The sequence below is a fragment of the Capricornis sumatraensis genome, chromosome 10 (assembly GCF_032405125.1).
Source record: "Capricornis sumatraensis isolate serow.1 chromosome 10, serow.2, whole genome shotgun sequence".
In the NCBI taxonomy this organism is placed as follows: domain Eukaryota; kingdom Metazoa; phylum Chordata; class Mammalia; order Artiodactyla; family Bovidae; genus Capricornis; species Capricornis sumatraensis.
Genome location: NC_091078.1, coordinates 29,187,232 through 29,213,514, shown reverse-complemented (window position 1 = coordinate 29,213,514; position 26,283 = coordinate 29,187,232). Strand labels below are relative to the sequence as shown.

General features: G+C 39.9%; 1 protein-coding gene across 1 annotated transcript in view; it reads right to left on the bottom strand.

Moving 5' to 3' along the window:
* Window positions 1-26,283, bottom strand: part of ANK3 (ankyrin 3) — a 375,510-nt gene that overhangs the window by 217,297 nt on the left and 131,930 nt on the right. The window contains exons 5-7 of the mRNA XM_068982038.1: window positions 21,480-21,578; window positions 15,871-16,056; window positions 13,876-13,974 (exon numbers count right to left, since the gene is read on the bottom strand). Coding sequence (XP_068838139.1) covers window positions 13,876-13,974; window positions 15,871-16,056; window positions 21,480-21,578 — 384 coding nt within the window. The remainder of the gene's footprint in view (window positions 1-13,875; window positions 13,975-15,870; window positions 16,057-21,479; window positions 21,579-26,283) is intronic.

Sequence of the window (26,283 nt, the reverse complement as noted above, 5' to 3'; positions counted from 1 at the left end):
TGTCAGAGGCTTTCACTTGGATTAACAGATGATGGCTCATCATCAGTTTAGATAAGATACTGCCAGGTTTCCCTCTAGTTCTGCAAATGATTTAGTAGTGGGGGAATACAGAGCGTCTTTAGAGTAAATATTTCACATCTCCTTCTTCTCACCCAACCCTGCCTGTTTCCCGAGCGGCAGGTAACTGGGATGGAAACTGGTCTTGGACTCTCTTCTCAATCACAAACTCATCCTCTACCTTTGTGTCACTGTTAGGGCTGACTGGGTTTTAGAACTGTCTTTACATCTCCAGTATATGCTTTACGTGAAAAAAATTAATCTTAGTAAAATACATATAAACTTTCTATGTTTAACCACTTTTAAATGTACAGCTGCTGCTGCTGCTAAGTTGCTTCAGTCGTGTCTGACTCTGTGCAACCCCATAGACAGCAGCCCACCAGGCTCCCCCATCCCTGGGAGTCTCCAGGCAAGAACACTGGAGTGGGTTGCCATTTCCTTCTCCAATGCAAGAAAGTGAAAAGTGAAAGTGAAGTCGCTCAGTGGTGTCCGACTCTTAGCGACCCCATGGACTGCAGCCTACCAGGCTCCTCCATCCATGGGATTTTCCAGGGAACATTACTGGAGTGGGGTGCCATTGCCTTCTCCGAATGTTCAGCTAAGTAGTGTTAAACTACTAAGTGTGGAAAATTCTTTTAATTCCAGAAAAAACATCTGCTTCATTAACTATACTAAAGCCTTTGACTGTGTGGATCACAATAAACTGTGGAAAATTCTGAAAGAGATGGGAATACCAGACCACCTGACCTGCCTCCTGAGAAATCTGTATGCAGGTCAAGAAACAACAGTTAGAAAAATGGACATGGAACAACAGACTGGTTCCAAATTAGGAGAGGAGTCAAGGCTGTATACTGTCACCCTGCTTATTTAACTTCTATGCAGAGTACATCATGAGAAATGCTGGGCTGGATGAAGCACAAGCTGGAATCCAGATTGCTGAGAGAAATATCAGTAACCTCAGATATGCAGATGACACCACCCTTATGGCAGACAGTGAAGAGGAACTATGCAGCCTCTTGATGAAAGTGAGAGAGGAGAGTGAAAAAGCTGGCTTAAAGCTCAACATTCAAAAAATGAAGATCATGGCATCCTGTCCCATCACTTTATGTCAAACAGATGGGGAAACAATGGAAACAGTGACACCTTTATTTTCGTGGGCTCCAAAAGTCACTGCAGATGGTGACTGCAGCCATAAAATTAAAAGACGCTTGCTCCTTGGAAGAAAAGCTATGACAAACCTAGACAGCATATTAAAAAGTAGAGACATTACTTTGCTGACACAATTGAGCTACTGAACTGAACTGAAGTAGTGTTAAGTACATTCATATTGTTGTATAACCAATCTCCAGAACTTTTATCTTGCAACTCTGAAACTCTGTACTGATTACATATCCCTATTCCCTTCTTCCCCAGGCCATGTCAAACTATTCTACTTCCTATCTCTCTAAATTTGACTACTCTGGTTATCTCATATACTACATGGCATGTGACTGGCTTATTTCACTTAGCATATGGTCCTCAAGGTTCATCCACACTGTATCATATGTCAGAATTTCCCGCCTTTCTAAGGTTGAACAGTATTTCATTGTATGTACGTATATGCAACATTTGGTTTATTCATTTGTCTGCCAGTGGACACTTGGGTTGCTTCTACATTTTGGTTATTGTGAATAAGGCTGGTATACAAATATTTGAGAGTCTGCTTCCAAAGCTTTTGTGTGTATATATATATATAGTATTTAGAAGTGGAATTGCTATTCATATGATGACTCTATATCTAACCTTTTCAGGAATCTCTATAACTTTTTTCCCTAGCAGCTATAGCACTTTACTTTTTCACAGAGCACAAGAGTTCCAATTTCTCCATGTCCTTGCCAACAACTTTCTTTCCTTCTCTTCTTCATCTCTTTCCCTGTTTCTTCTCTCCTCCCTACCTTCCTATTTTTGATAGTAGCCATCCTAATGGCTGTTCAATATATTCTTTCTAAATTTTTTTTTGGTATTCATTTCAGGGTTTCCATAATTCTATAGTAGTAGTTTAGTCACTAAGTCTTGTCCGACTCTTGCAACCCCACAGACTCTATAGCCTGCCAGGCTCCTCTATCCATGGGATTCTCCAGGCAAGAATACTGGAGTGGGTTGCCATTTCCTTCTCCAGAGATCTTTCCAACCCAGGAATCAAACCTGCATCTCCTGCATTGCAGGCAGATTCTTTATCGACTGAGCTATGAGGGAAGAAGCCATAATTCCATAAATGATGAAAAATTGTTGGCCACTGAGAATTGAAATAGTTTTGAAATCAAAACTGCCTTTGGATCCTGTAATAATGTTTTAGAGAAAAAAAAAAAAGAGTTCTGCTAAAAATGTGATACCTATTGACTTAGACCAGAGAAGGAAATGGCAACCCACTCCAGTATTCTTGTTTGGAGAACCCCATGGACAGAGGAGCCTGGTGGCTACAGTCCATGAGTCACAAAGAGTTGGATATGACTGAGTACGCATGCACACAGGCACTGACTTAGACCAAGCAACTCTTCATTTTACTTGAGAATGAAGTTTGTTTCATTCCAAAAAAAAAAAAAAAAAAAAACACACCTCAAAAGACAAACTCCACCAATTATTAGGCTCTTACTTGCTGGAGGCCTAATGAGGCATACATCACCTCATTTATTCTCCACGGCAACCCATGAAAGAGATGCTATTAACTCATATTCACAGTTCAGCAATTAGTGAAGCTGTAAGGAGCTACAGGTCTCAAAATGCTGCCTGCAGACAATTTCCAACCAAAAGGAAAGAGCTATAAAGCATCAGTCTTCTGGTTCTAACCTCACTCTGCTACCTCACCGACAACCAAACAGAAGAATGTCCATAAGTTAATCACACACCTTGCAACCTTCACCATTAATGTTGCATTTAAAATCCCTTGCCCAAAAGCTGTTAAGAAGTTCAGGTCTTCTGAGCATTAGCTGCCCGTCCTCCTTGCTTGTTGTTTAGTTGCTAAGTCATGTTGGACTCATGACCCCATGGTCTGTAGCCCATCTGGCTCCTCTGCTCACAGGATTTCCCAGGCAAGAATACTGGAGTGGGTTGCCATTTTCTTCTCCAGAGGATCTTCCTGATCCAGGGATTGAACCTGTGTCTCCTGAACTGGCTGATGGATTCTTTACCACTGAGCCACCAGAGAAGCCCATTCTCCTTGCTTGGCACCCTACGTATAGATGATATACTTCCCTTCACCACACACACACACACACACGCTATAAAAATATTCAGTCTCTAAAAGAGTGGCTAGTTCAACTCTGACATTTTAAGGAACTCATGGATCTCATATTTCTTTAATTAAATCACTATTAGTGCTGATTCAAAAGGAGCCTGCTCTGTGTTGATAGTAAAGAAAGCCCTTCCCTGCTGTAAGTATCTAAAACGAGAGGGACATATAGTAATTGAACCAAAGTGGGGATGAAAAATCCAATTATCAAATAATAAATTCTTTTCTATACATTGAGGAAAGTTGTTTTTAAATGTTTAATAACTAAAAATGAGTTAATGATATTAGATTTCCAGGAATCTTCCTAATGAATGCTGCAACTTTACTAAGACAATCTTTTTTTTTTCTAACTAGTCCATCTTTAAAACAGTGTATCTTTTTACTCTACTAGTAAAATTTCTTTAAAACAAATATATGAAGGTACTTTATAGTTATAAATTTTCCACACTCATGTCATTTCTGATAAATCTGAAACTAATTTCTGTGTTGAATATTTTTCTTTCCCTTCCAGAAAGTAAATCACTCTGCAGGGTTTGGAGATGTCAGTGAACATGGCACTGTTAGTTTCTCAACTATCCTGCCCTCATTTGGCCTTCCAATAAATCAGATTCTCGCTGAAGTTTCAAACATCTTAAAAAATGAAAATAATGTTTTTGAAATTCCTAAAGAATGATGCGTTGATAAGAAAAAAAAAAAAGCCAGTTTACTGCAGATGGCCTTATGTATGTGCAATGTACTTGTTCTAAGGAGATGGAGCTCCTCCGGGCACCATGAAGACCACAGCTACCCAGAGGCCAACATTCCAGCCTCAGGTTCCATCTGGCACCAAGCTGGGGGCTGATGGTCACAAACTGAGGCATAAAAATGAGTCAGAAGCTCTGATTCAAATGTTTGATTCTTCCATCTTATGCTCAGTAGGATCTGGAACAAGGAACTTCTTGGGACTTCAGTTCTCATCTGTAAAAATACCTATTCTTGTGGGACTCAAATGATGCACTATAGGAAAGTATTTTGTAAATATGATAGAAATTCAAGGTTATAATATTAAGGGCTTATAAATATAAAGGTAGTTGTTATAAGCAAAAGAATGATATTTCTGTGACTCAATTTTAGACACTTTACATAAAGATTTTATTTATAGCACAGCCTCAGTCCATGTTGTTTAATATGGTTGATCAGAAGAATCACCTGAGGGAAATGTATGATACCTTTTGGTCATATAGCCATTAAGCCTCTAAGTACTAAGAGTCTATTTCAAAGCATGATCATTAGGAATTCAACAATGCAAAACTGATAGAGATGATAAACAAAATGTAGCGGAAATGTGAATACATTATCTTTAAAAATGAATCTGATCATTTGTCAGTTTTAAAGTTTGCTAATCTTTCAATCAGGGCTTTCCCGGTGGCTCAGACCACAAAGAATCTACCTGCAATGCAGAAGATCTGGGTTTGATCTCTGGGTAGGGAAGATCCCCTGGAGCAGGGAATGGCAACCCACTCCAGTATTCTTGCCTGGGAAATCCTACAGACAGAGGAGCCTGGTGAGCTACAGTCCATAAGGTCACAAAGAGTCAGACATGACTCAGAGACTAACACTTTCACAGTCTTTCAATTAAAACATCCTTAAATACGTGATGGAGTTTTTTAGTAAATGAAAAAAAAACCTTCCAAGTCTTTAAAAATATATTGAATTCATTTTGCAGCTGGCACAGGCAGAGAACAAACAGCCAGCCGATCCAGGAAAGGCTACTGCCAGTTCTGGTTTTCCTGGGATGACCCGGGATTAAATCCAAAGCCTGGTACACACTTCCTCCAATGCTAGAATATTATGAACTGCATAGTTTGAATGCGGTTTATTTCACTTGACTGTTTGTACTGTCTAATTTTACTTGACTGACTTAGTTTGCTGTTCTTAGCTCAAGCTCCACCACCTTGAAGCTGTATGATTTAATTGAAACAGAAGTTATTTAACTTCTTCCTCTCTGGTGTAAGATGAAACCCATACCCGCATCTCACAGGATGACTGTGAGGAATAAATGAAATAATGTATAGGAAACTTACTACAGTACCTAGTAATAAATGAAAGCTATTTCCTAAATTGATCTGAATTTTGGATAAGTTCTTTCCACCTCATATTTCAATTCTCAGTAATAAGAGCTAAAAGACCCTCAGAGTCTCCCAGTCCAACCACTCTGAGGGATGCACCATCGGCGAAGCTTGATGCCCTCTGCAGAGGAGTCCCAGAGTGAGTCCGAACTGCTAGCCTCTTCTTCCCCATCTGGGGACATTCCCATCTCTCCATCTCTCGGCTACAGAAAGATGATCAATCCAGCAGCGCTGTCTCTGAAGGAAGAGCATTGGCTCCACTGGCATTCTGGTTGGGACACTGTTACTGGCATGGGGATGTCTCTGAAGGGGGCTTAGCCATCCCAGCCCTCTCCTGTTACATGCCAGCCATCATTCCACATCTCCCTTTAAAGTCCTGCAATGACTTTTAAGAACAGAGAGTAGAATGGTGGGGACCAGGGCCTGGAGGTGGCGGGTGAGTTGGAGAGATGTTGTTTATAGGTACGAACGATAAATAAGTTGTGGAGATCTAACGCACAGCATAGTGATCGTAGTCAACAATACTGTATTACCAACTTCAAAGTTGCTGAGACTAGATCTTGATTGTTCTCACGCCCAAAAGAAATAATTATGTGACATGTCAGAGCTATTAGCTAATACGACTGCAGTAGTTGGATTGTAATATACAAACTAACACCTTTTATACCTCAAACTTACAAAATGTATTATGCTGATTATCTAAAACACAAACAAATAAACCAACCCCAAACCCTGCAATTACTCCCTTCTACCTTCAGGATCCAGACCAGTGCCTTCTGGTTGGAAGCTTTTACATTTTTTTTCAACTACGCAGGGACAGGCTGATCTCCTACCTGAACTTGTTTTCTTGCAACCTACTACTTTTATTTGGGAAAGAGCCTTTACATGACTGTGCTGCTGCTGCTGCTGCTAAGTCACTTCAATTGTGTCCGACTCTGTGCGACCCCATAGACGGCAGCCCACCAGGCTCCCCTGTCCCTGGGATTCTCCAGGCAAGAACACAGGAGTGGGTTGCCATTTCCCTCTCCAAAGTGAAAGTGAAGTCACTCAGTTGTGTCCGACTCTTAGTGACCCCATGGACTGCAGCCTACCAGGTTCCTCTGTCCATGGGATTTTCCAGGCAAGAGTACTGGAGTGGGCTGCCATCGCCTTCTCCAGATGATTGTGCATGTGTCCCCAAATTCACCTCTTGCAACATTTTGGTTCTGCAAAGTTCTAAATGCTTCCCTCTAAGTGTCCCTTCACCCTTCCTGTATATTCTTCAAACCACCAGAGGAAGAAGAACAAGACTTTCTCATGGAAGAACTATGATGCCCGGGAGAAGGCAAGGTTGTACTTGAGTTCATCCAAGAGTACCTTCTGACAACAGGGAGCGTGAACAATGGTCCGAATGTTCAGCAGGGGTGAGGGTGGGGGGGCGGTGCAGTGGCCCTCGGCTGCTATTTGCACTCACTGGAGGAAATGAAAATTCTACCGTTAATGAATAATTCCCTTTTAAAGTGCAAATGAATAAAATGAGCTCTGCTAACTCCTACCTTAATAGAACTTTATTTCACAGAATTTCAAAATAGGATTTATTCGGGTCATTTAAAAATGTTCTCAGAGCAACAATTCTAGAGCAGCACTGTAGGGAGCAGGGTGTATACTCAAAGAGGAAAAGTGAAACAAAGGGAAATACGTACTTTCCAATTTCTGTAATTTTTTTTTGTATTGGTATTCTTACTGTCTCCAACAATACCATATTAATAGCTTGGCAAAGGCTGACTTTCTCACGCTGACAAACATGGATGCAAACAGTAACTCCAACATTCTGGGAAGCATTGTGTCAGACTAGCTCTGGACGTACTTGAGAGAGTAGCCGTGACACCACCATGACACGTGTTTGACACGTGTCACACTGGACAGGTGAACGTGTCTTACAATGATGGGTCTCCTTGCAGAGGCAAGCATTAATCACCACCACACAAATGTAGCTAGGACACTGGCCCACAGGCTGAGCAATTTATATGGATCATTTTGTGCAGTCCCAAGGATGCTGTGCATGGGATACTAGGGCTGGACCCATTTTATGGATGATAAAGTTGAAGCATAAATAACTTGCCCAGGAGTATATGAACTAAGACACAGTACCGGTGTGGAACTCCATCAGTCTGACTGCCGGGCTGTTTGCTTTGACACTGTTCTACACCGACTCTCTACGGCGAAAGGCCTCCATCACTGTCAGACAAGGTGGTCGAGCAGAAGGGAAGGGCGTGCGGTCGACTGATCTCTCCCTCATCTGGCGACTAGAAAACTGCAGCTGGATGATGAAGAGGCTTGCCCTGGACCAGACCAATGACTGATGACACGGCCAGGATGGGCTCCTGCATGTATCTGAGGACGCGTCTCCTCACCTCAGACGGCTACAGCTTAGAAACTTCGCCTTTTCAAGCAAGAAGAGCACAGATCCCAAACCACACAGTAAGATGTTAGCAAGCTCCCATGTACTAATGGATTTAAGATAAAAATATCCCTTAAAAAATTACATAGGCCAACCTCCTATGATGTGGCATTTGGGGAATTAAATGGAATAGGCAGGAATAAGAGTGCACGGCGTGCTTAGAGCAGTCCTCTATAAAAGGTCTATTCATGCACCACTCTGCCTTTGCCTTACTGGTTTTGTTCTTCCTGAGATGTTAATATCACCATGGCAACAAGAATATGCTTCATGAATTAGCCACATGGTGACTTTCCCATAACTCACATTCCTTTGCTAAGTGCTCCCCAATCTTCATTTTCATTCCAAAGGAGGGTTATATAACCCATTAAAAAAGTATCTTTAATGCTATTGAGCCTATATTAGGAGATAAACACTGTATTATATTTGAAAACACATATCAATAAAAATGAATGTGTGTGTGTGTGTTTGGGCTCAACCCAAGTGAAGGAATGACATCTAGTTAAAAAATAGGACTGTAGAATGCAGGGAAAATATTTTTTTTAAATGTACTTGCAGTGATAGGGCCATACAAATCACAGCAAAGTCTCCAGAAGCCCTCAGTCCCTATAAACACGTGACAAAAAGTCACCTTCCTGCTGGAGCTATGCTCAACTCTTCTCCTTCTCCATGTTTGAGTAGCTGATGCCCATTCCTAGCTCTGTCTGGCAGTGGCCTTGATAGCTCATAAACTGAGGCGCTACTCCAGACACTTAACCGAACAAAGCTTGGCAGCAGCTCTTGGTGACTGACCCTTTGTCCTAGGTTTGTCTTCCAAGGTCAACTATGCTGCTCAGTTTGAAATCAACTTGCCTCTCAGTGTCTGACAGTCAATACCTGGGTTTGGTGCACTTGCCTATACCTCTCTATTAGAATCCTATGGATTTCTCATCTCCCTTAATGCAGCTCATATCAGTTTGGAAAGTGGGACCCTGACACCAGGTTGAAGCTCAGTCTGAAATTCTGACAGATCAGGAAGAGGGCTGGGGCTTGAAGAAAGCAGGTTTAAATAGGTACTGGGTGCCCAGGAGTCGTGGATAAGGAGCCCTGAAAGTTATTTGTTCGTTCATTCTTGAATTCAATAAATACAGGGTTGGTCAAAAGTTCATTCAGATTTTTCCATAATGTGTTACGGAAAACCTCGAATGAACTTTTTGGCCCACCCAAAATAATAGTCCTTCCCAGTGCTAGGTGCTGGGTTACACACCAGGAATTCCAAAACGTGTAGTAGCACATAAATCTGCCCTTGAGGAGCTCAAAGTCCTGCAGGGAGGCAAAGCACGGGGTGTGGGAGGCCTACGTCATGATACTTCTACTTCAGCCTGAATAGGACTGCTCAGATGATGCACATACCTTAGTAAAGAATTAGGGGAGAGTCTGTGTTGTACGGTTGAGCATTCTGGGGCCTCAACAATTTAATAGCATCAGGACAGTGGGTTAATTGAGTCTGAACCTCCAGGTCTAGCTTATAGCAGAAGCGCTTTAATGTTTGCTAGGTGGAATTTAACTGAGAAAGGAAATCTCCTGATAATGTTTATCCATAGACATCATGCTGACCCCATGTCAACCTCTTATTTGGGTAGAATGTAAAATCCAACACTTGTATGTTACCATCAATGGGGTTAGTAGTTCAACTGTCTAAAACCACTGCTCTCACTTTAATCAAAAATTAAGATACTTTAGATAAAGTAGCCTTTCTTGTGACTTAACTGAGTTCCAAAAGTGGCCAAGCCTCTGCTAAAACTGTTCAAAACATCTAAAAAGGCAGTACAATCGGACATGTTAACTGTGACACAGATGCCAAGATCTATCACATGCAATTAGAACACCACACAGCTAAATAGCTGAGCCACAGTCTCTCAGCATCCCTGGACAGGGCGCCTTCACAGATGGAGATTTAGGCTGTATAGGATAGTAGGAATTGAACCTTTTTGAAATGTAGTTACTAAAGATAGTATCAACTATAAAACTCATCATTCTTCACTAAGTTTTCTTTTCTTTTGTTAGCTGCACAATGTGGCATGCAGCTCTTAGTTCCCTGACTAGGGATTGAACCTATGCCCCCTGCAACGGAAGCACAGTGGTCTTAACCACTGGACACCAAGGAAGTCCCCCAAACTCACTATTCTTAACAGAAGGATTAACATGGCACACAAATTGCATTTGAGTTATTTTACACACAAAGTGACTCTATAGATAATTAAGATTTCCTTTGTCAAAAAGTGAAAACTATATAACCCGTGCTTCCCTTCTATTAATACTATATGCATCAAAGTGCTTAGAGGCTACATTTATTCTCCAGTTGTATTCACTAGTCTTTTCTAGCTGCTTGGTAACATTTACTTTTCCTTTTTCCTTCTTACATGTCTTACTTTGCAAAGCTCCTGAAATCCTTCTGGAAACAAATGAGGTATAACACTCAAACACATAAAATCCCTAATCCTTTCAGAGATCAAAACCAAAAAGTACTACATACCAAGACCAATAGAAGGATGTTTTATTCAATTATCTTCCCCAAATGGGAAGGTAAATAATAATTTACAAGAGAAAGGTCAATGACAAGAGTGAAGATTAAGTTAGATGGTCCATTACATTTGATGAAAAAACTCTTAGCCAGCAAAGTATGCATCTATCTTCTTCAATCAATAAAAAGGAATTTTGCAGGCATCCAATAATATGATTTGGCTTTTACTTACTAAAGTGCATAAATGCTCCTGACTGGAATGACAATCAGTAGCAGCTCTGGTGTGTCTTAGTCACATTCTCTTTCCCAAGAGAGCCAGGATAATTTGCTAAGGGAGCAAGGGTCATGCATAAATTCAGATGGTGTCAAGGTCATCTCAGCACATGAATGCAGAGCGCAAAGTGTGCTGACGCTGCACGGCGGTATTCAGCACTTACTCTATTTACTCCCTGCAGCAGACCCACGAGGCTGAACAGGTCTCCATGGATAATCCAAAAGGAAATATCTAAGATGTCAGACAGGATATCTTACATACATATGGCAGAATTACAATACAAACGTCCAGATTTACATCATAATAAAAATCTAAGGAAAGGTATTAATGTAACAGGTAATCATGCTGTGAAGCAGTTACCATCACTGATACACTGGCTAGGATCAGCTTTCTTGCTGCCTAAATTAGCTAGCACTACAAAGAAGCAGAGAAAGCAATCCGTTCTACTGTGTTCTACCTTGAGTTACACCATGTTTGGTTCTGCCTCCTATCGGCCTTGGACATGTACGTGGACTGCGTGCAGGAAATGATTCCAGAAGGGTGATTCCCCCCTGCTATCCCCGCTTCTCTTTGCCAGCAGGTAGCCATCCATTCTCGAGGTCATGCTCTCAACCCATAAAGAACCTCAAGACTGTATCTGCCTTTCTTCAGCGATCTGTCACAGCCAGGAAGCAGACATCACGGCCTCCCTGACAATGGTGGCTGCTGTTGTTTTTTAACTTGACCTCTAACTTTCTAATCAATACCTCTAGCTCAACCTGGTTCCTGAAGAACATGATTTACAGTTATGATTTGCAGCTAGTTCTCAGCAACTGAGGCTTACTGATCCTTTATTGTTTTGACCAGGCAAAATCGGATCCCATCTGTGTTCCGGGGCATTTTACTTTCACCTGCTGTTTCTGCTACATTCCTGAGAGAACTCTGACCTAGGAAGACCCCGCTTAAGGTGGGAAGGGAGGGGACTCTGTAACACAGAAGGCTGGATGCTGGATTAGTATATAATATTACTAGAGATTTGGAACCCACAATGTGCTTATGGAGGCAACTAGCACTTGCCTCTGATTAAGCTCTTCATGAAGACCAGTCCAGCTCAGACCTCCTACAGCAAGCCATCCGTCAGCCACTGCAGAGGGGAGCTGGGCTTTCCAGTATAAGCAACAGTCCAGACATCCTAGAGAGTACAATCAAATTCTGCCACAGCCTTCAGCTCAGAATGCTACGAGGCGTCACTAATTAGGAATGACTGGGAGTAAATGTCAGCAAAAGGTCTGAAATTTAACATTTTAAACAAAGGCACAATGCAACTATCTTAAATCACATATGGTAATTCAGACAAGGTTAACAACAGCGGTCTGAGGTCTCCACTGATCTTTAATCGATAAATTAGCATCATTTGTAATTACCATAGTAATTGTTTTAATGTAAATGGATGCTTTGGAATTGCTTGAAGGAGGCTGAAAATACTGTAATTTGTAATTTGTCCTCTTAAATTGTTTAAACATTGTCCCAATCTTGTTTTCAGCAGCATCAGGAAATTTCTGAACAATGGCACCAAGACAAACTTCAAACACTACCCTGACATGAATTTTCCAAATGTCCTAATTAGAAGATGTGACTTAATGAGGTTTTCTGTGAATTAGAGAAATGAAACCAGAAGAATGCATCTTACAGACACGGGGTTTTTACACATCGGCATGCCCTGTTTATACATGACTTAAAGAAGTGCTTAGCTTTGTCCTTCTAAATGTCACACAAGCCCTTGGGTCTGCTGAAACCCAAGGATGCTATTAATGCAAGAAGAACACTCACAGCTCTAGAGTGACAAGAGCCGCCTTATTTAAACTGATAAAAGCTTCTAGCAGGCTGAAGACAATCGGATAGGAAATAGCTTTTATGTTAGTACAATGTTAGCTCTTATTAATTTTTATAGGATTAATGAATTATAGGATGGATGAGAAAAATGAACCCCTAACATCATCAGAGTGAGACAGAAGACTGAAGAGGTGAAGAGCTTTGGGGCCGAAATTCTGCCTTTTCTCATTTGCTAGCTCTATCATCTGGACCAGCTATTTCTTGTCTCTAAGTCTCGGTTTCCCCTTCTGTAAAACAGGGACACAAACACTTTTCTTGACATAAGAATTCATGAAATAAAAATGCTCAGCTTGGCATCTGCTTCAAAGATGGCATTACTTTTACGGCTGCTACAGCTACTGCTAGTACCAGTATTATGATCTTTCTCCCTATCTGGTCTATTGCCACTTCTCCCCTAACAAGTGAGGTTTTTAGCAAAAATGATACTTCAGATCCTATGTTCAAAATCACAGTGTTGCTGCTGCTGGGGATGATGCGTCAGACGCTGTGCTAAGTGTTCTCCACACTCTCCCGTTTCTCAGTGACCCAGTGCAGGAGGGCTGATGTTATCTTATTATTACGATTTGTTCTTTAATTTCACAATCCACGTTAACTTCATCTTATCAGTGAGGAAACTGATGGACACAGAAAGAAAAGTTAAATCCAACACAGGAGGCCAGGGAGTCTGAATCCTGAGTCCCCACATCTGACCACTTCTACATTCTGTTTCCTGCTTCGCTTCTATTTCTGATGATACTGTTGCTGACGATCAAGCCCAGTCCAAGACTGGTTTCTACATTCAGGGCCCTATTACTCTGGATCTCTGAGTTGCTGTCCAGGGGTACATGTGATACTGTAATTCCTTTCGCTATGAATATGAACTTATTCGGGTTACAGAATCTTGTTACACATTCTGAAAGTGTATAGGGGATAGAAGATAAGAGCAAAAGGTGGCCTCTATTACTTGGGTTCTGAGATTTGGGCCTCAGATACAGTTCATTCCCATCTGGAAGATCAAGACCCTGATTTCTACAGCACTGTTAGTGCTATCAGACCCATTTCATACACACTCAGAAATTTCAGCTTGGAGGCACAGCCTGTAGTTTCCAGATGTGCTTATTCACATCACATCTATATGTCACTCATTTATCACACACCCCCATCCCCACTTCCGATCTTGGTTTTCTTTTCCTGCTAGAAAATAGGCATACCTGTCTACAAGCAAGAGTGTGCACTAGGAAAAGTAGAAAACACAGCTTCCGCTGACGGGGAGGACCCTTGGAGGTCACCTGGCTTGACCGCCTCCTCATGCTGGGGGAGTAGGGTCAAGAATCGTTTCAAATGCTTTGAGGGCACGTCAGATTGCAGCACTCTTACCCGTGCAGTGAAGTCCACGGCAGCTGCTCGGTTTAACAGCAATGTGGCTACGTTGATATTTCCATAGTGGGCAGCTATGTGGAGCGGAGTGAAGCCACTCTGGAAAGAAAACACAGCAGACGTTCAACTGATCCCTGCTGGCCTCTTGTCTCACATGTTAATACCACAACCCTGCCCAGATCAAAACGAGGAAGCAAAATATGCTGAGGTCCGCATTCCATTCTGTACTAGGTTTCTTTCCATTAGTGCCAATTGCTCATAGGATTTCAAAGGGATGCCAGACTCACAGGGAGAGGAATAGCCAGGAAGGAACCAAGGGTGGAGACTGAGCCATTTTTGTAATCTGGGAGCAGAACTACACAGAAGCCAACATGTCCAAAAGTTAAAATAGGGGTGACAAGAAATATCTTGATAGCTCACAGAAAGTTCGATGAGTACCACTGTTGTATTATTGATGGTAGAACTGTCCATTGAAACTGTCAAAATTTCACTAGTATTATATATTCAATATAGAGTCAAATTAACCAACAGTAAAAGCCAATTTTAATGATAAAAGCAATTTGGGGGGAAGAGGTGCTATTACAGTTGGTCTTGAATCATGGTGAATGCATTTCATAAAGAAATTGACAAGCTGGTCTCTTTATTAGCAAATGCCTATTCAATAACCCCTTTTTCTGGATTGTTCATACCAAGATCATTTTACTTCCTTGAAAAATGCTAAAACATGCAGCGATTTACTTAGTCCCCAAAGATTTCAACCTTTCAGGAACTAGATGCATTTCTAAGTCGTCAGCAAGCTTCTCAGCCATGCTAGCGTTCTGACTGATTCTTGTCAAGGGTGGGTCACAGGGTACCCTTCCGAGGTAACTTTCATTTTGCTGACACCACTGAGGGCGAGTGTCATGCAGAAATCTGAAGATTCAGTCCTAGATGAGTAGAATGACAGGGTTGTCTGCAGCTGTAGGTAGAGCTGAGAAGTTTCTCAAGTGTCAAGATGCTTCATGTCACAGGACTCTATTGTAGTACCCTTAAGTTTCAAGGATGCCTAATACTTCCTCGTTTCAAACACCAGGTTCAGCTGCAGAAAGCCCTGGTAATCAAACTACTATCTCCTCTGGCACATGCTACTTTGAGGGTGGGGGTAGGAAGCAGGTATCTAGCCTACAGACGGCAATGCAAAGAAGAAGGGAAAGAAACGAGGCGGCAGCACTAAGGAATGGGAAAATGGTGATGCAGATATAGATTAAATGTACACGGATATACATATATATATATATACCTCTGTTGTTCTATTCACCACCATCTAGGTTAACACATTTGGAAGCAAAGAGGAGGAAAAAATGAACGGTTAGTTTGCTATCGGTGATCATGGATGGCAGAAAGCTCATGACAGCTAGGTAATGCAGATGGAAGCTCTAATGGCAGCACAAAAGGCACAGAAAGAAAGCTAGACTGAATGAAGGGCTACACGATGGCCTATTCCAAATGCCACGTTTCCTTCACAGACACTTGTAAGTAACGTGTGTCCAGACAATGGGAGTTGTTGGCTGGGACTCTGGCTGCTGGCATGCCTTCTGCAGCTGATCAATACTCAGTGTATTGCCTGCCGTCTTAGATAGCAACCAAAAATTTATTTGCCACACACTGTGGCTAGCATTTTATAATTTTTCACCTTGATGTTGGAATTGAAGTGCTAAATACATTAAAAATACATGTTCAAAGGAAGGACATTATCGGGTGTCTCTCGATTGATTTCTGTTGAGATGGCCACCTATTAGCACATATGGGGCAGCACCCACAGGTCCCTCCCAGCTGTAGATGCCAAGGGTAGGGGTGCTGCGCCTTCAACTGGATGTCTTGGGGGCACGATTTTATTCCTTTCAGCGCAGTTAAGTGTTTGTGTAAGCATGCCCAAAGGGAGCCCAGGCGTTCTTCACGTTTGGGTGCCTAACAGAGGAGGATGCCATGTGACTAGTGTGTTTCCCAGGGCCTCACCTTTGACTCCACATCTGCATTGTTGTCATTCTGCAGCAGCAGGGCAGCGGCTTTCGTGTCATCTTTTCGGGCAGCGATGTGAAGAGCTGGAAGACGCACTTTTCCTTTTGTGTCATTTTCTAGCAGAAGTGACACTACTTGATCATGACCTTGTTGCAAAGCTACTGCCAATGGTGTGAAGCCATCCTGCAAATAGATCATGGGTCAAGATTGGCCCCTATGGATATTTTCTTCTTGATTAACAAATAAGAAGGTGATCGAGTGTCAATTTTTGTTCACAGTTATTAAAGCTGACATATTCAAGTAGTTCCACATATATGTGGAAAGATATTAAAAAATACATACATGCATACATATATATATACACACACCCCAAAACAGAAAATAATTTTAAAGGTAAATTTCCATCATTATTTCCCACTATTTTATCCAGTACTTTGTTGTCTAGTATATCTTGTCTGCTTCATCACTATACCTTGTAACCTAGTGTATATTTGGTACTCAATTACTATATGTGAATTAATGAACTATACTCATTGCTGTTTTAAGGAAGGTATACACGAAAGACTCTTGGCTTCTCTGACCAATAAAAGAATGGATCATATAAAACATGACTAGAAGCAACTCAGACATACACACATATCTGTACAGTTAGTCTTCCTACTGTATTGCCCTGGGACTTGACACAGAGAAGACAGCTACAGATTTCACTGCAGCTGGAAAATCTAGCATTACTGACCATGAAAAAGAAAGCACAGAGGAGAATATCCTGAGTTGTTGTTATTGTTGTTTAGCTGCAAAGTTGTGTCTGATTCTTTGCAACCCCACAGACTACAGCCCATTAGGTTCCTCTGTCCATGGGATATCCCAATTAAGAATAAGTGAGTTGCCATTTGCTTCTCCAGGGTATCTTCCTGACCCAGAGATCGAACCTGCATCTCCTGCTTGGCAGGTGGATTCTTTTCCAATGAGCCACCTGGGAAGCCCCTGAATATCCTAAGACTGGCTCCCACATTTTAAATCTGCAATACTTTAATTATCGCACACTCAAAAGAACATTTCAAAGTCATTTTTGCTAGACAATTGGCAAGTAGGTTACTTTATTATTCTATTCAGATCATGATGTTTATTATCTGTAGTAAATCATATTTATTATTTGTAGTACAAATAATACTCCTTGTGGTACAAAGCAAGGACTGCTCTAATGGAAGAGTGCTTGTAAGGGAAAAAGAAAAAACATAGTTACTTGCATATTCATGTCTTATTGGTTTTCCTAGAAGATCACTTTCACCATTGTTTTCCTTGCTGGAAAACAGATAAGTGCTCCTAGCACTTGTTTGGCTGAATGCAAATCAGTATATTTATATTCAAGGATTGTAAAATATCAGCCCCCAAGCACCTAAGTGACAGCATTGCCTGGGCCCTTCTCATATAAGTCTTGTATAAATCTCCATTCTCCTTACTGCCTCTACCCTGGCATCTAAACTCAGGCTATTTGCCCCACTCTGAAATGTCCTCCTCCTTGCTTTACCTACACAAATTCTATCTACACTCCAAGCTTCAAGATCTGGCTGCAGTTCCACTTGGTCTGTTCAACTTCTCCAGGAAGACCCAAGTGAGGAAGAGGATAAGCATCAATGTAACCAGAAGGACATTCTCTGCAACCATTAATAATAAAGGTTGGATATAACCTAGACATCACCAAAACAACACCACAGGTTAAAGTACAAAGTTTAAGTGTAATTTAATGTTACGGGAAAAGGAATCAGCATAACCATGAAAATGCATGATCTCATTTCCACTAAGAGAAACATGCATATTGTGAATATGGACAAAAAAAATCTGGATGGATAAACAGAATGTTATTTCTAGGGACAACTAACTGTGGCTTTTTCTTTTCTCTTTTTATTGTACTCCTGAAGGAAGAAACAGACAGAACAGGCTCCATCTTGAAAGCAGGACTCCATCTTGGGCCGGACTGTGGACTTTGAGCTATACGCCCAGTATCTATGGAAACGACACACCGACTGGAAAACCAGGCCCCCCGGATGGAAGAACCCCAGGGCTCATACCTAGACTCTCCATTGCCTAAAAGAATACCCTAATTATCTGTGTAACCAAATAGAATCATAAATTCTATTATGCTTATTGGGGTATGACCATAGGCCTATTAATAATTGTCCACTGTTAACTACCTAGGCTTAAGGCATATGAATCATGGGTTAACTTTGATTGTTTCTTTCTCTTCCTTTGTTCAGACTAGTTTCACGGAATTTGGGGAGGTGGCTTTGGGCACGTACACTTAAGGTATATAAGGTTTTCACAAAGACTGGTTGGGGTCCTTGGCTAAGAGGAGACTCTGCCGTGGGCCCGCCGGTGTAATAAACTGCCCTCCACTATCTGCACTGTCCTTCTGAGTGAGTTCATTTCCTGGAACGCGCGGCTACAACACTTCCTCATTTACTTAATATATTACTTTCACAAAAGAGAAAAACACATCTAAAAAATGGAATAGTGAAAGGAAAGAGCTGTGTGTTAAGAGTTAAATGTTGCACCTCACTTTTAAAACCTGAGCAAAATCTAAGGGGTAAAAATGACAGCTCACTTCTGTTTTGCAGCAAAATGAAGTGGTTACATTTCCACCCATAGGAATGTTTCAGTCCATAAGGCCTAAACATAAAGGAAACTATTTTGTACCAGAAAATCAACTGCAGCTAAGACGATTAGCACTGACAAGAATGTGCTTCTTGCATAAACCAATTAAAGACACAAAGATACCAGTCCTAAGGTGTTAATAGCTAAAATTAGCAGCTCCAGATTTTGTTTCCAAACCAAGTTTGAATGGTTTAGCTTGCTCTATGATATTCTTAAGAGAAAAATACAAGCCAGAAGGAAATATGATGGAAGTTCCACGTGTATCCTCACTGCTGTTTGGAGTATCTGGCACATAATAGATGCCATCAGTGAACAAATAAATTTACCTCATGCTTCAAAATCTTGATTAGCCAAAGAAGGAAGATATACATGGAAAGACAGGATACACAGTACACAGTAATACAGGAAAAGTTTTGAAAAACACAACCATGCCAAAGACCTCATACATATATACAAGGAGCATATGGAAAAAATTGTATTGAAGGAACTTGACAATATCATATTATCTAATAAGTTGAAAATTCTGTTAAATTTTTTTTCATCTAAGGAATCCTTTCATTGCTCATTACTGTTCATTCTGTAAATACAGATTTCTGTGTAAATGACACCAATATTATTGCTAGTAAGAAAGCAAAATTGCAATTAGAACATTATGTGAATGAAACATCTTATTTCTTGCTGTTCTTTTAATTCTCTAGTACTAATAATACAAGAGATAAAAATTCAGTCAAAGCTTCAAATAGCTCTAGATAATCAGATAGCTGTTGTTTACGTGGTGATGGCACCAAATCCCTCATGAAGACATGGGTGTGATTTGTTGTTGGAACACTAATTCATTCATTTATTTTTTTAAAGCTAAAAAAACCTTTGAAAGTAAAGTAATATAAAGCAGTAAAAAAAATCTATCAAATATCTATCTATCCATCTATGTACATATCTACCTATATCTATCTATCTTCCTGCTAAAAGACTAAATTAGTTGTTTGAGGATCTCATATATTCCTTTTTAGTCAGTTGTAGTGTCTTTTGGGGGGGCCTGAAAGCTTAAAAAACACACAGAGAACCAGTGAGTTACTGATGATTAGTTGACAAGGTAATTCTATAGTCTTTTAATGGTAAACTGGTCTTATGTTTGTTCTAAAGGAGAGATACTCAGTGATCTGCCGATCACAGCCTAAAAAAAGAATACTACCTGCCCTTCACAGACGAAAAAGTACCACGGAATTGCTGTCATCAGGATATTTATATTACATAGTATTTCCATCCAAAAATAGGAAGGGGTTTTCTCTTCTACACCAACCCTGGCTCCTATACCCATCCTCCCTGAAAAGCATGAGTTGACCCACATGTCATATTTGAGGGACTCACACAGGTTACCTTCTCCCCAGTGTGAGGAGAGCCACTGCTCTGTGCATACAAAAGCTGGTTACTCTGCCATCAGCCATTCATTATTTATTACCAAGCTCTAAGGATATTATTATTATTTTAAAAAATCCATTCTCCAGATAAAAGTCCCCAAGAGAACTGAAGGCTAGGAAGTGAAAAGTGAGGCTGTCTCCGAATTCTCAGAATAAAACCACTGGAAACAGTACACTATGGACATTTTCCCGTATTAGTACATAGAGTCTTCCCTCATTGTTGCTAGTGCAGAGTACCATTTTACTGTCAAAGTAAAGCAATATTTATCCAATAGCTTCCCCTTTGGTTCTTCCTGGTTTTTAAAAACTTGTTACTACTAATTATGTTGCTGTTTCTTATATAATAACTATTTTTTGCATTATCTTCTAATATACAATGTCATATTAACTATTTGAAGTAGAATTGCTAAGCAAAAAGGTGCATAAATAGTAATTTGGATAGTTAATGTTAAGTGTTCTATAAAAGTGTTGCAACTGGTTGTCAACATCACCAATATAGTAGTTAAGTTGCAATTTTTCCTACCCCTTGAATTTCTTCTTCATCTCATGCACTAAAGACTGGATCTCATTCTCTGTCTGATTAATAAATTAAGATTTATTTGACTATAAGGGAGGATGAGGTATTTTCATACATTTGCGGTCATTTCTATATTTTTTTGTGTGAACTGCCTCTTCATTTATCTCCTGGTTTTCCTGGAAGGCATGATCTCAAAAGCTGGGCAAGGTTATAGGCAATCCCTGTGCATATAATCCCAATGATATACATCTTTCTTGTGCCATTCAGGAAATACTTCAGAATGAAAATCAGAGAATTTGGCTTTATGACAGGGATAACCACCTGCTCTAATTCTTTCTTTTGTTAATAATAAGGAGTACACAAGCAGTAGTCCTTTATTATCAGCAATAGATTTCTAGTGATACACTTCAAGGGATCACAATCTTCCATCCAGATTAGTTTCAAAAATAAACTACATTACCTAAAATAGTATCAGTGACGTAAATACTTTATTTTTAATAACTCTCCTATTCATGATTGCAATTTTTCTAAAGCCTGCTTTTATCTACTCTTCAAAAATATATACTAGTTTTGTTTAGAAGTATGAGTTAAATCTAATTAGTTAACTTTAGAAATGCATAAATCCAATCATTATAATTATGCTAACTTAAATTTGGAAAAAACAGATTTAAAACTTATGTTCTATCACAGAAAATATTTCAAAACAGTGGCTGCCTTTGACGCAAAATTGAAAGGAGGAGAAAAGTACTCTCAAGCAATTATGTAAATTGTAAACAAATAGCTCAATTAGAGGGTACAGCCAGGCATTTAAGAGCAGAAAGGGTAACTAGGCATGGAAGATTTTTGAAAGACTAACAATAGACTTTTCTAATGTATTTCATAAAAACTTCTGAGCCCACACATTAATATACAACTGTAATGAAATACCAGTGGGACAGATTCCCAATGATACAACTTCAGGTTTCTAAAATCCCTATAAACATGTGAACTCACCCACAAAAAGAATCAAAATGTCTTACCTCTGTGGCCAGGCTCTGGCTTGCACCATTGTCGAGGAGAAACTTGACAACTTCCAGGTGGTTCTCCTGGGCTGCCATATACAGTGGTGTGAAACCATTCTGCAAAACACCAATTTAAATGTTTGTAGCTTTTTAAAGCTAATCTATCTTTCCACTGTACTGATGCTATTATATGTTTCAGGAAATGCTCACACATAATAATTTTTATAATACTTTAATATATATATTTATATATATTACAAAACCTGAGTATGATAGTCTAAGCACAATTATGAAGCATAATTGTTAATTATGCTTCACAATTCTAGTTTGAGTGTGGTTCATAGCTAATAGTCTAATTCATACCAATACATCCAGTTTAGTTAAACATGCATATCCATTTACTGAGTGTCTATCATGAGTAAAGAGTTTTACTAGATAACATGAAGATATGAAGAAAAATACATTTGGTCATTGTCCCAATGAGTTTTTTATCCCAAGCAATATTTATTTCTCCTAAACAAAATATGTAAAACTTTTACATAAAATTAAGCACCTGAAATAGCTCCAACTTTGGAAGGAATTTATATTAATTTCATACAGATTCAAACTTATCACAGATAAGGTTACTTGGAGCAAAGGAAAGAACACCAATTTGAAAAGGGTATACTTCAGTTTTAAAGTAGAATTCGATTAGGTGGTCTACTTTTTCTAAGTTTCCTTCCTTGTATTTTTTGCAAAGACATAATGTGCATCATTGTCTGAAATGTGCCCAGCTGCCAAGGAACTTGGAAATAAATGCATGTATATATCCTAAGCTTCTTAGTAAAAATGTTCTCTGAAACAATGTATTTCACATTTGTTCAAAGCCTTTGACTGTGTGGATCACAATTAACTGCGGAAAATTCTGAGAGAGATGGGAATACCAGACCACCTGACCTGCCCCTTGAGAAATCTGTATGCAGGTCAGGAAGCAACAGTTAGAACTGGACATGGAACAACAGACTGCTTCCAAATAGGAAAAGGAGTACGTCAAGGCTGTATATTGTCACCCTGCTTATTTAACTTATACGCAGAGTACATCATGAGAAACGCTGGACGGGAAGAAACACAAGCTGGAATCAAGATTGCCGGGAGAAATATCAATAACCTCAGATATGCAGATGACACTACCCTTATGGCAGAAAGTGAAGAGGAGCTAAAAAGCCTCTTGATGAAAGTGAAAGAGGAGAGTGAAAAAGTTGGCCTAAAGCTCAACATTCAGAAAACGAAGATCATGGCATCCAGTCCCATCACTTCACGGGAAATAGATGGGGAAACAGTGGAAACAGTGTAAGACTTTATTTTTTTGGGCTCCAAAATCACTGCAGATGGTGATTGCAGCCATGAAATTAAAAGATGCTTACTTCTTGGAAGAAAAGTTATGATCAACCTAGACAGTATATTCAAAAGCAGAGACATTACTTTGCCGACTAAGGTCTGTCTAGTCAAGGCTATGGTTTTTCCTGTGGTCATGAATGGATGTGAGAGTTGGACTGTGAAGAAGGCTGAGTGCCGAAGAATTGATGCTTTTGAACTGTGGTGTTGGAGAAGACTCTTGAGAGTCCCTTGGACTGCAAGGAGATCCAACCAGTCCATTTCGAAGGAGATCAACCCTGGGATTTCTTTGGAAGGAATGATGCTAAAGCTGAAACTCCAGTACTTTGGCCACCTCATGTGACGAGTTGACTCATTGGAAAAAACTCTGATGCTAGGAGGGATTGGGGGCAGGAGGAGAAGGGGACGACCGAGGATGAGATGGCTGGATGGTATCACGGACTCGATGGATGCGAGTCTGGATGAACTCTGGGAGATGGTGATGGACAGGGAGGCCTGGCGTGCTGCAATTCATGGGGTTGCAAAGAGTCGGACATGACTGTATAACTGAACTGAACTGAAAATACTGTAATATTACCAAAAAAAACTTATTGCAAGATATATATATATATATATCAAAACAGGTATTTTTCAAACTATAATAAATTCTCTTTGAACAAATTTTTCAGAATTTAGTTCTATTTAACTAACTGGTCTGGAAATTTTGTTGTATATATTATGCAATCTCAAAGAATAAATGGAAATACATTCTAAATTAAATGTTACAAAACAATACTCAAAGTTTTTTGATTCCAAAGGTTTAATTTCATTATTATAAATATCAATTATTATATAATGACCTTACTTATCAAATCTCTGGATGAGTAATATGAATAACATAAAATTCAACCTCTACTAACATCAATTTCTTGGTTTATACCTCAGAATTAGGAAGTTTAAAAGATTCTTAAGCAGATAAAAGTGAAAGTGAAGTAGCTCAGTCGTGTCCGACTCTTTGTGACCCCATGGACTGTACCCTACCAGGCTCCTCTGTCCATGGGATTTTCCAAGCAATAGTACTGGAGTCGATTGCCATTTCCTTCCCCAGGGGATATTCCCGACCCAGGGATCGAACCCAGGTCTCCCGCATTGTAGACAGACGCTTTACCGTCTGAGCCACCAGGGAATAAATCTACCATGGTGAATATACTTCATTCATCAGAGTTCCTCTGTTCTACTTATTTTATACATAATTGTAATTAGCTAAGTTATTAGCTTGCCAAGCTCAGGATTAGAGACACAAAATTAGAGGCAGCAGAGTATGACATAAGATTCAAGCTTCTTCACTGTATATTAGTTACCTAGTAAAATCATTAATTTCACTGTTACTTTGTTCTATCATGAAAGGTTTTATCAATATTAAATATGAAACATGCATAACTGCAATCCAATGTATGTGTGTGTCGGGGGGTGGGGTGGAGGGGATAGGTGGGTTTCATCTTTGTCACTCTTCCCAGACCTATGAGGGAAACTGAAAGCTAGTTTAGACCTTTTATCATATTACTTTTTTCTCCTTTTCTTATTTGACCAAAATGAAAGACTGTTCAACTCTTGGTTGATTTAAATATCTCTTAACCAAAAAAGAGAAAAAAATTTAAAATATTAAAAAGAAAAGGTAGATTTTCCTTATCACTCTATGAACTGAGTATCTTTCTTTACATATCACCCAAAATTTCCAGACCAAATATTCAGAGTTTAGGAGTAAAGTTTTTAAGAAAAAATTCCAAAATGGGTATTATTTTCCGAGACATAAATATCAAGTAGATAATATATGCCAGTGGTGTCTCAACTCCAGGGCAGAGATCTGTTGTAGTTTAAGATTACCTAGGAAACACTGGTCCCGCTGCACGTCTGGTTTCTAGCCCAGTGTACTTGCGCTCTTCTTGAGGAAACCTGCCGGAACCAAACATTTCCTGACCCGTGAAGGGAATCCAAAACTAGGCACTGAGCTTTAGGAGATGCTGCTCTTGCAGACCTGGAGTTTCTATAGAGTGACTAGTAAAAAGTTACAACTTTTACATCATCCCGTTGCCTTCTTCATCATAGCAGAGGGTGAAATGCTGGAATCTCAGAAATAATCTGCAGACATGAGTCACAGTGAGATGGGGCTCTGTTTCCACAGTAGTTTTTCCTTTTCTTTTTTGAATGCTTGACACTGTATAGCTATGGCTTGAAAGCCGGTCATTTTCTGAATGGTCACATGCTTTCATCCTTTTTTAAGTTTATAAATTTTTATGGATATATAATTCACATACGAATAAACTCACTTTCTCAAAGTGTAAAATTTAGTGTTGTTTTCATCTGTTCGCAAATTTGGGAAAATATCCTCACCACTTAATTCCAGAACATTTCATCACCTCAGAAAGGGACCATTAGTAATCATACTTCATTTGCCCCTCCTAATAGTCACTGGCAACCACTCATCTGCTTTCCATCTTCACAGATTTGTTTATTGTAAACATTTCATGTAAGTGGAATCACACAATATATGGCATTGAATGGTCTCATTTTACTTCTGCTGACCATACTGATAAAATGATTTTTGATGAGGCCTCCATCAAGGAAATCTCAATTTTATAGTGGACATTTGAGTGTGTGTGTGTGTGTGTGTGTGTGTGTGTATTTTGGTCCCTTCATTTGGCAGTACTGCTTTTTCTTTAGAGGAACTATGTTTTCACTGATGTTTAGGTAGGACTGGTCTAGGTTGGAATTTGATGCAAATTGGCCAGCCCTTCTTCAACCACAAGGTGAGCGCATGTAAAGGATGGCTCTGTATGCTGTTCCATGACTACTCTCCAATCCTCAGTCCTGTTTTCTACCAAACCTCCCCTCTCCACCCTCGGATGACCTGTAGGGAACATATCAAAGGACAATCTTACCCTTTAGCTTCTGACTAGGTTTTCTCACTCCAACTACCTAGTTTCCAAAGCTTTCTGAAAGCTTCTTTAGCCTTCTGTTCTATGGGGTCCTCAGAGAATTCCAAATTGCTGAAGTTATTTGGATTAAAGCAATAGAAATTAACACCAATTAATAAAAAAATCACCTTTCAGGAAAGGATTAAGAAGCTGTGAGAACACATACACAGCATTTAGTTATGTTATAGGGAGATGATTCTAAGCACCCTTTGGAAAGAGTGAAAAAAGGTATTACCATTACTCTCTAGTGCAAAGAGGCTTAAGGTACCAGCAAATTCAGTGTGGATGGCCTAGAGCTGTAATGCTTTCCTGTGAAATGGTACCTGGATTAGGAAAATGGTCAGATTTCAGGAAAGACGTTATTTTTCTCTTAAGAGAAAAAAGTACATCACTGGTTTTATATTAATTTCCTAACTTAGGAAATTTCCAAAACAAAGAGCTGACCAAAAAGGAACATATGGGTGGCCCAATTTACATTTTCTTTTCTGTAGCAA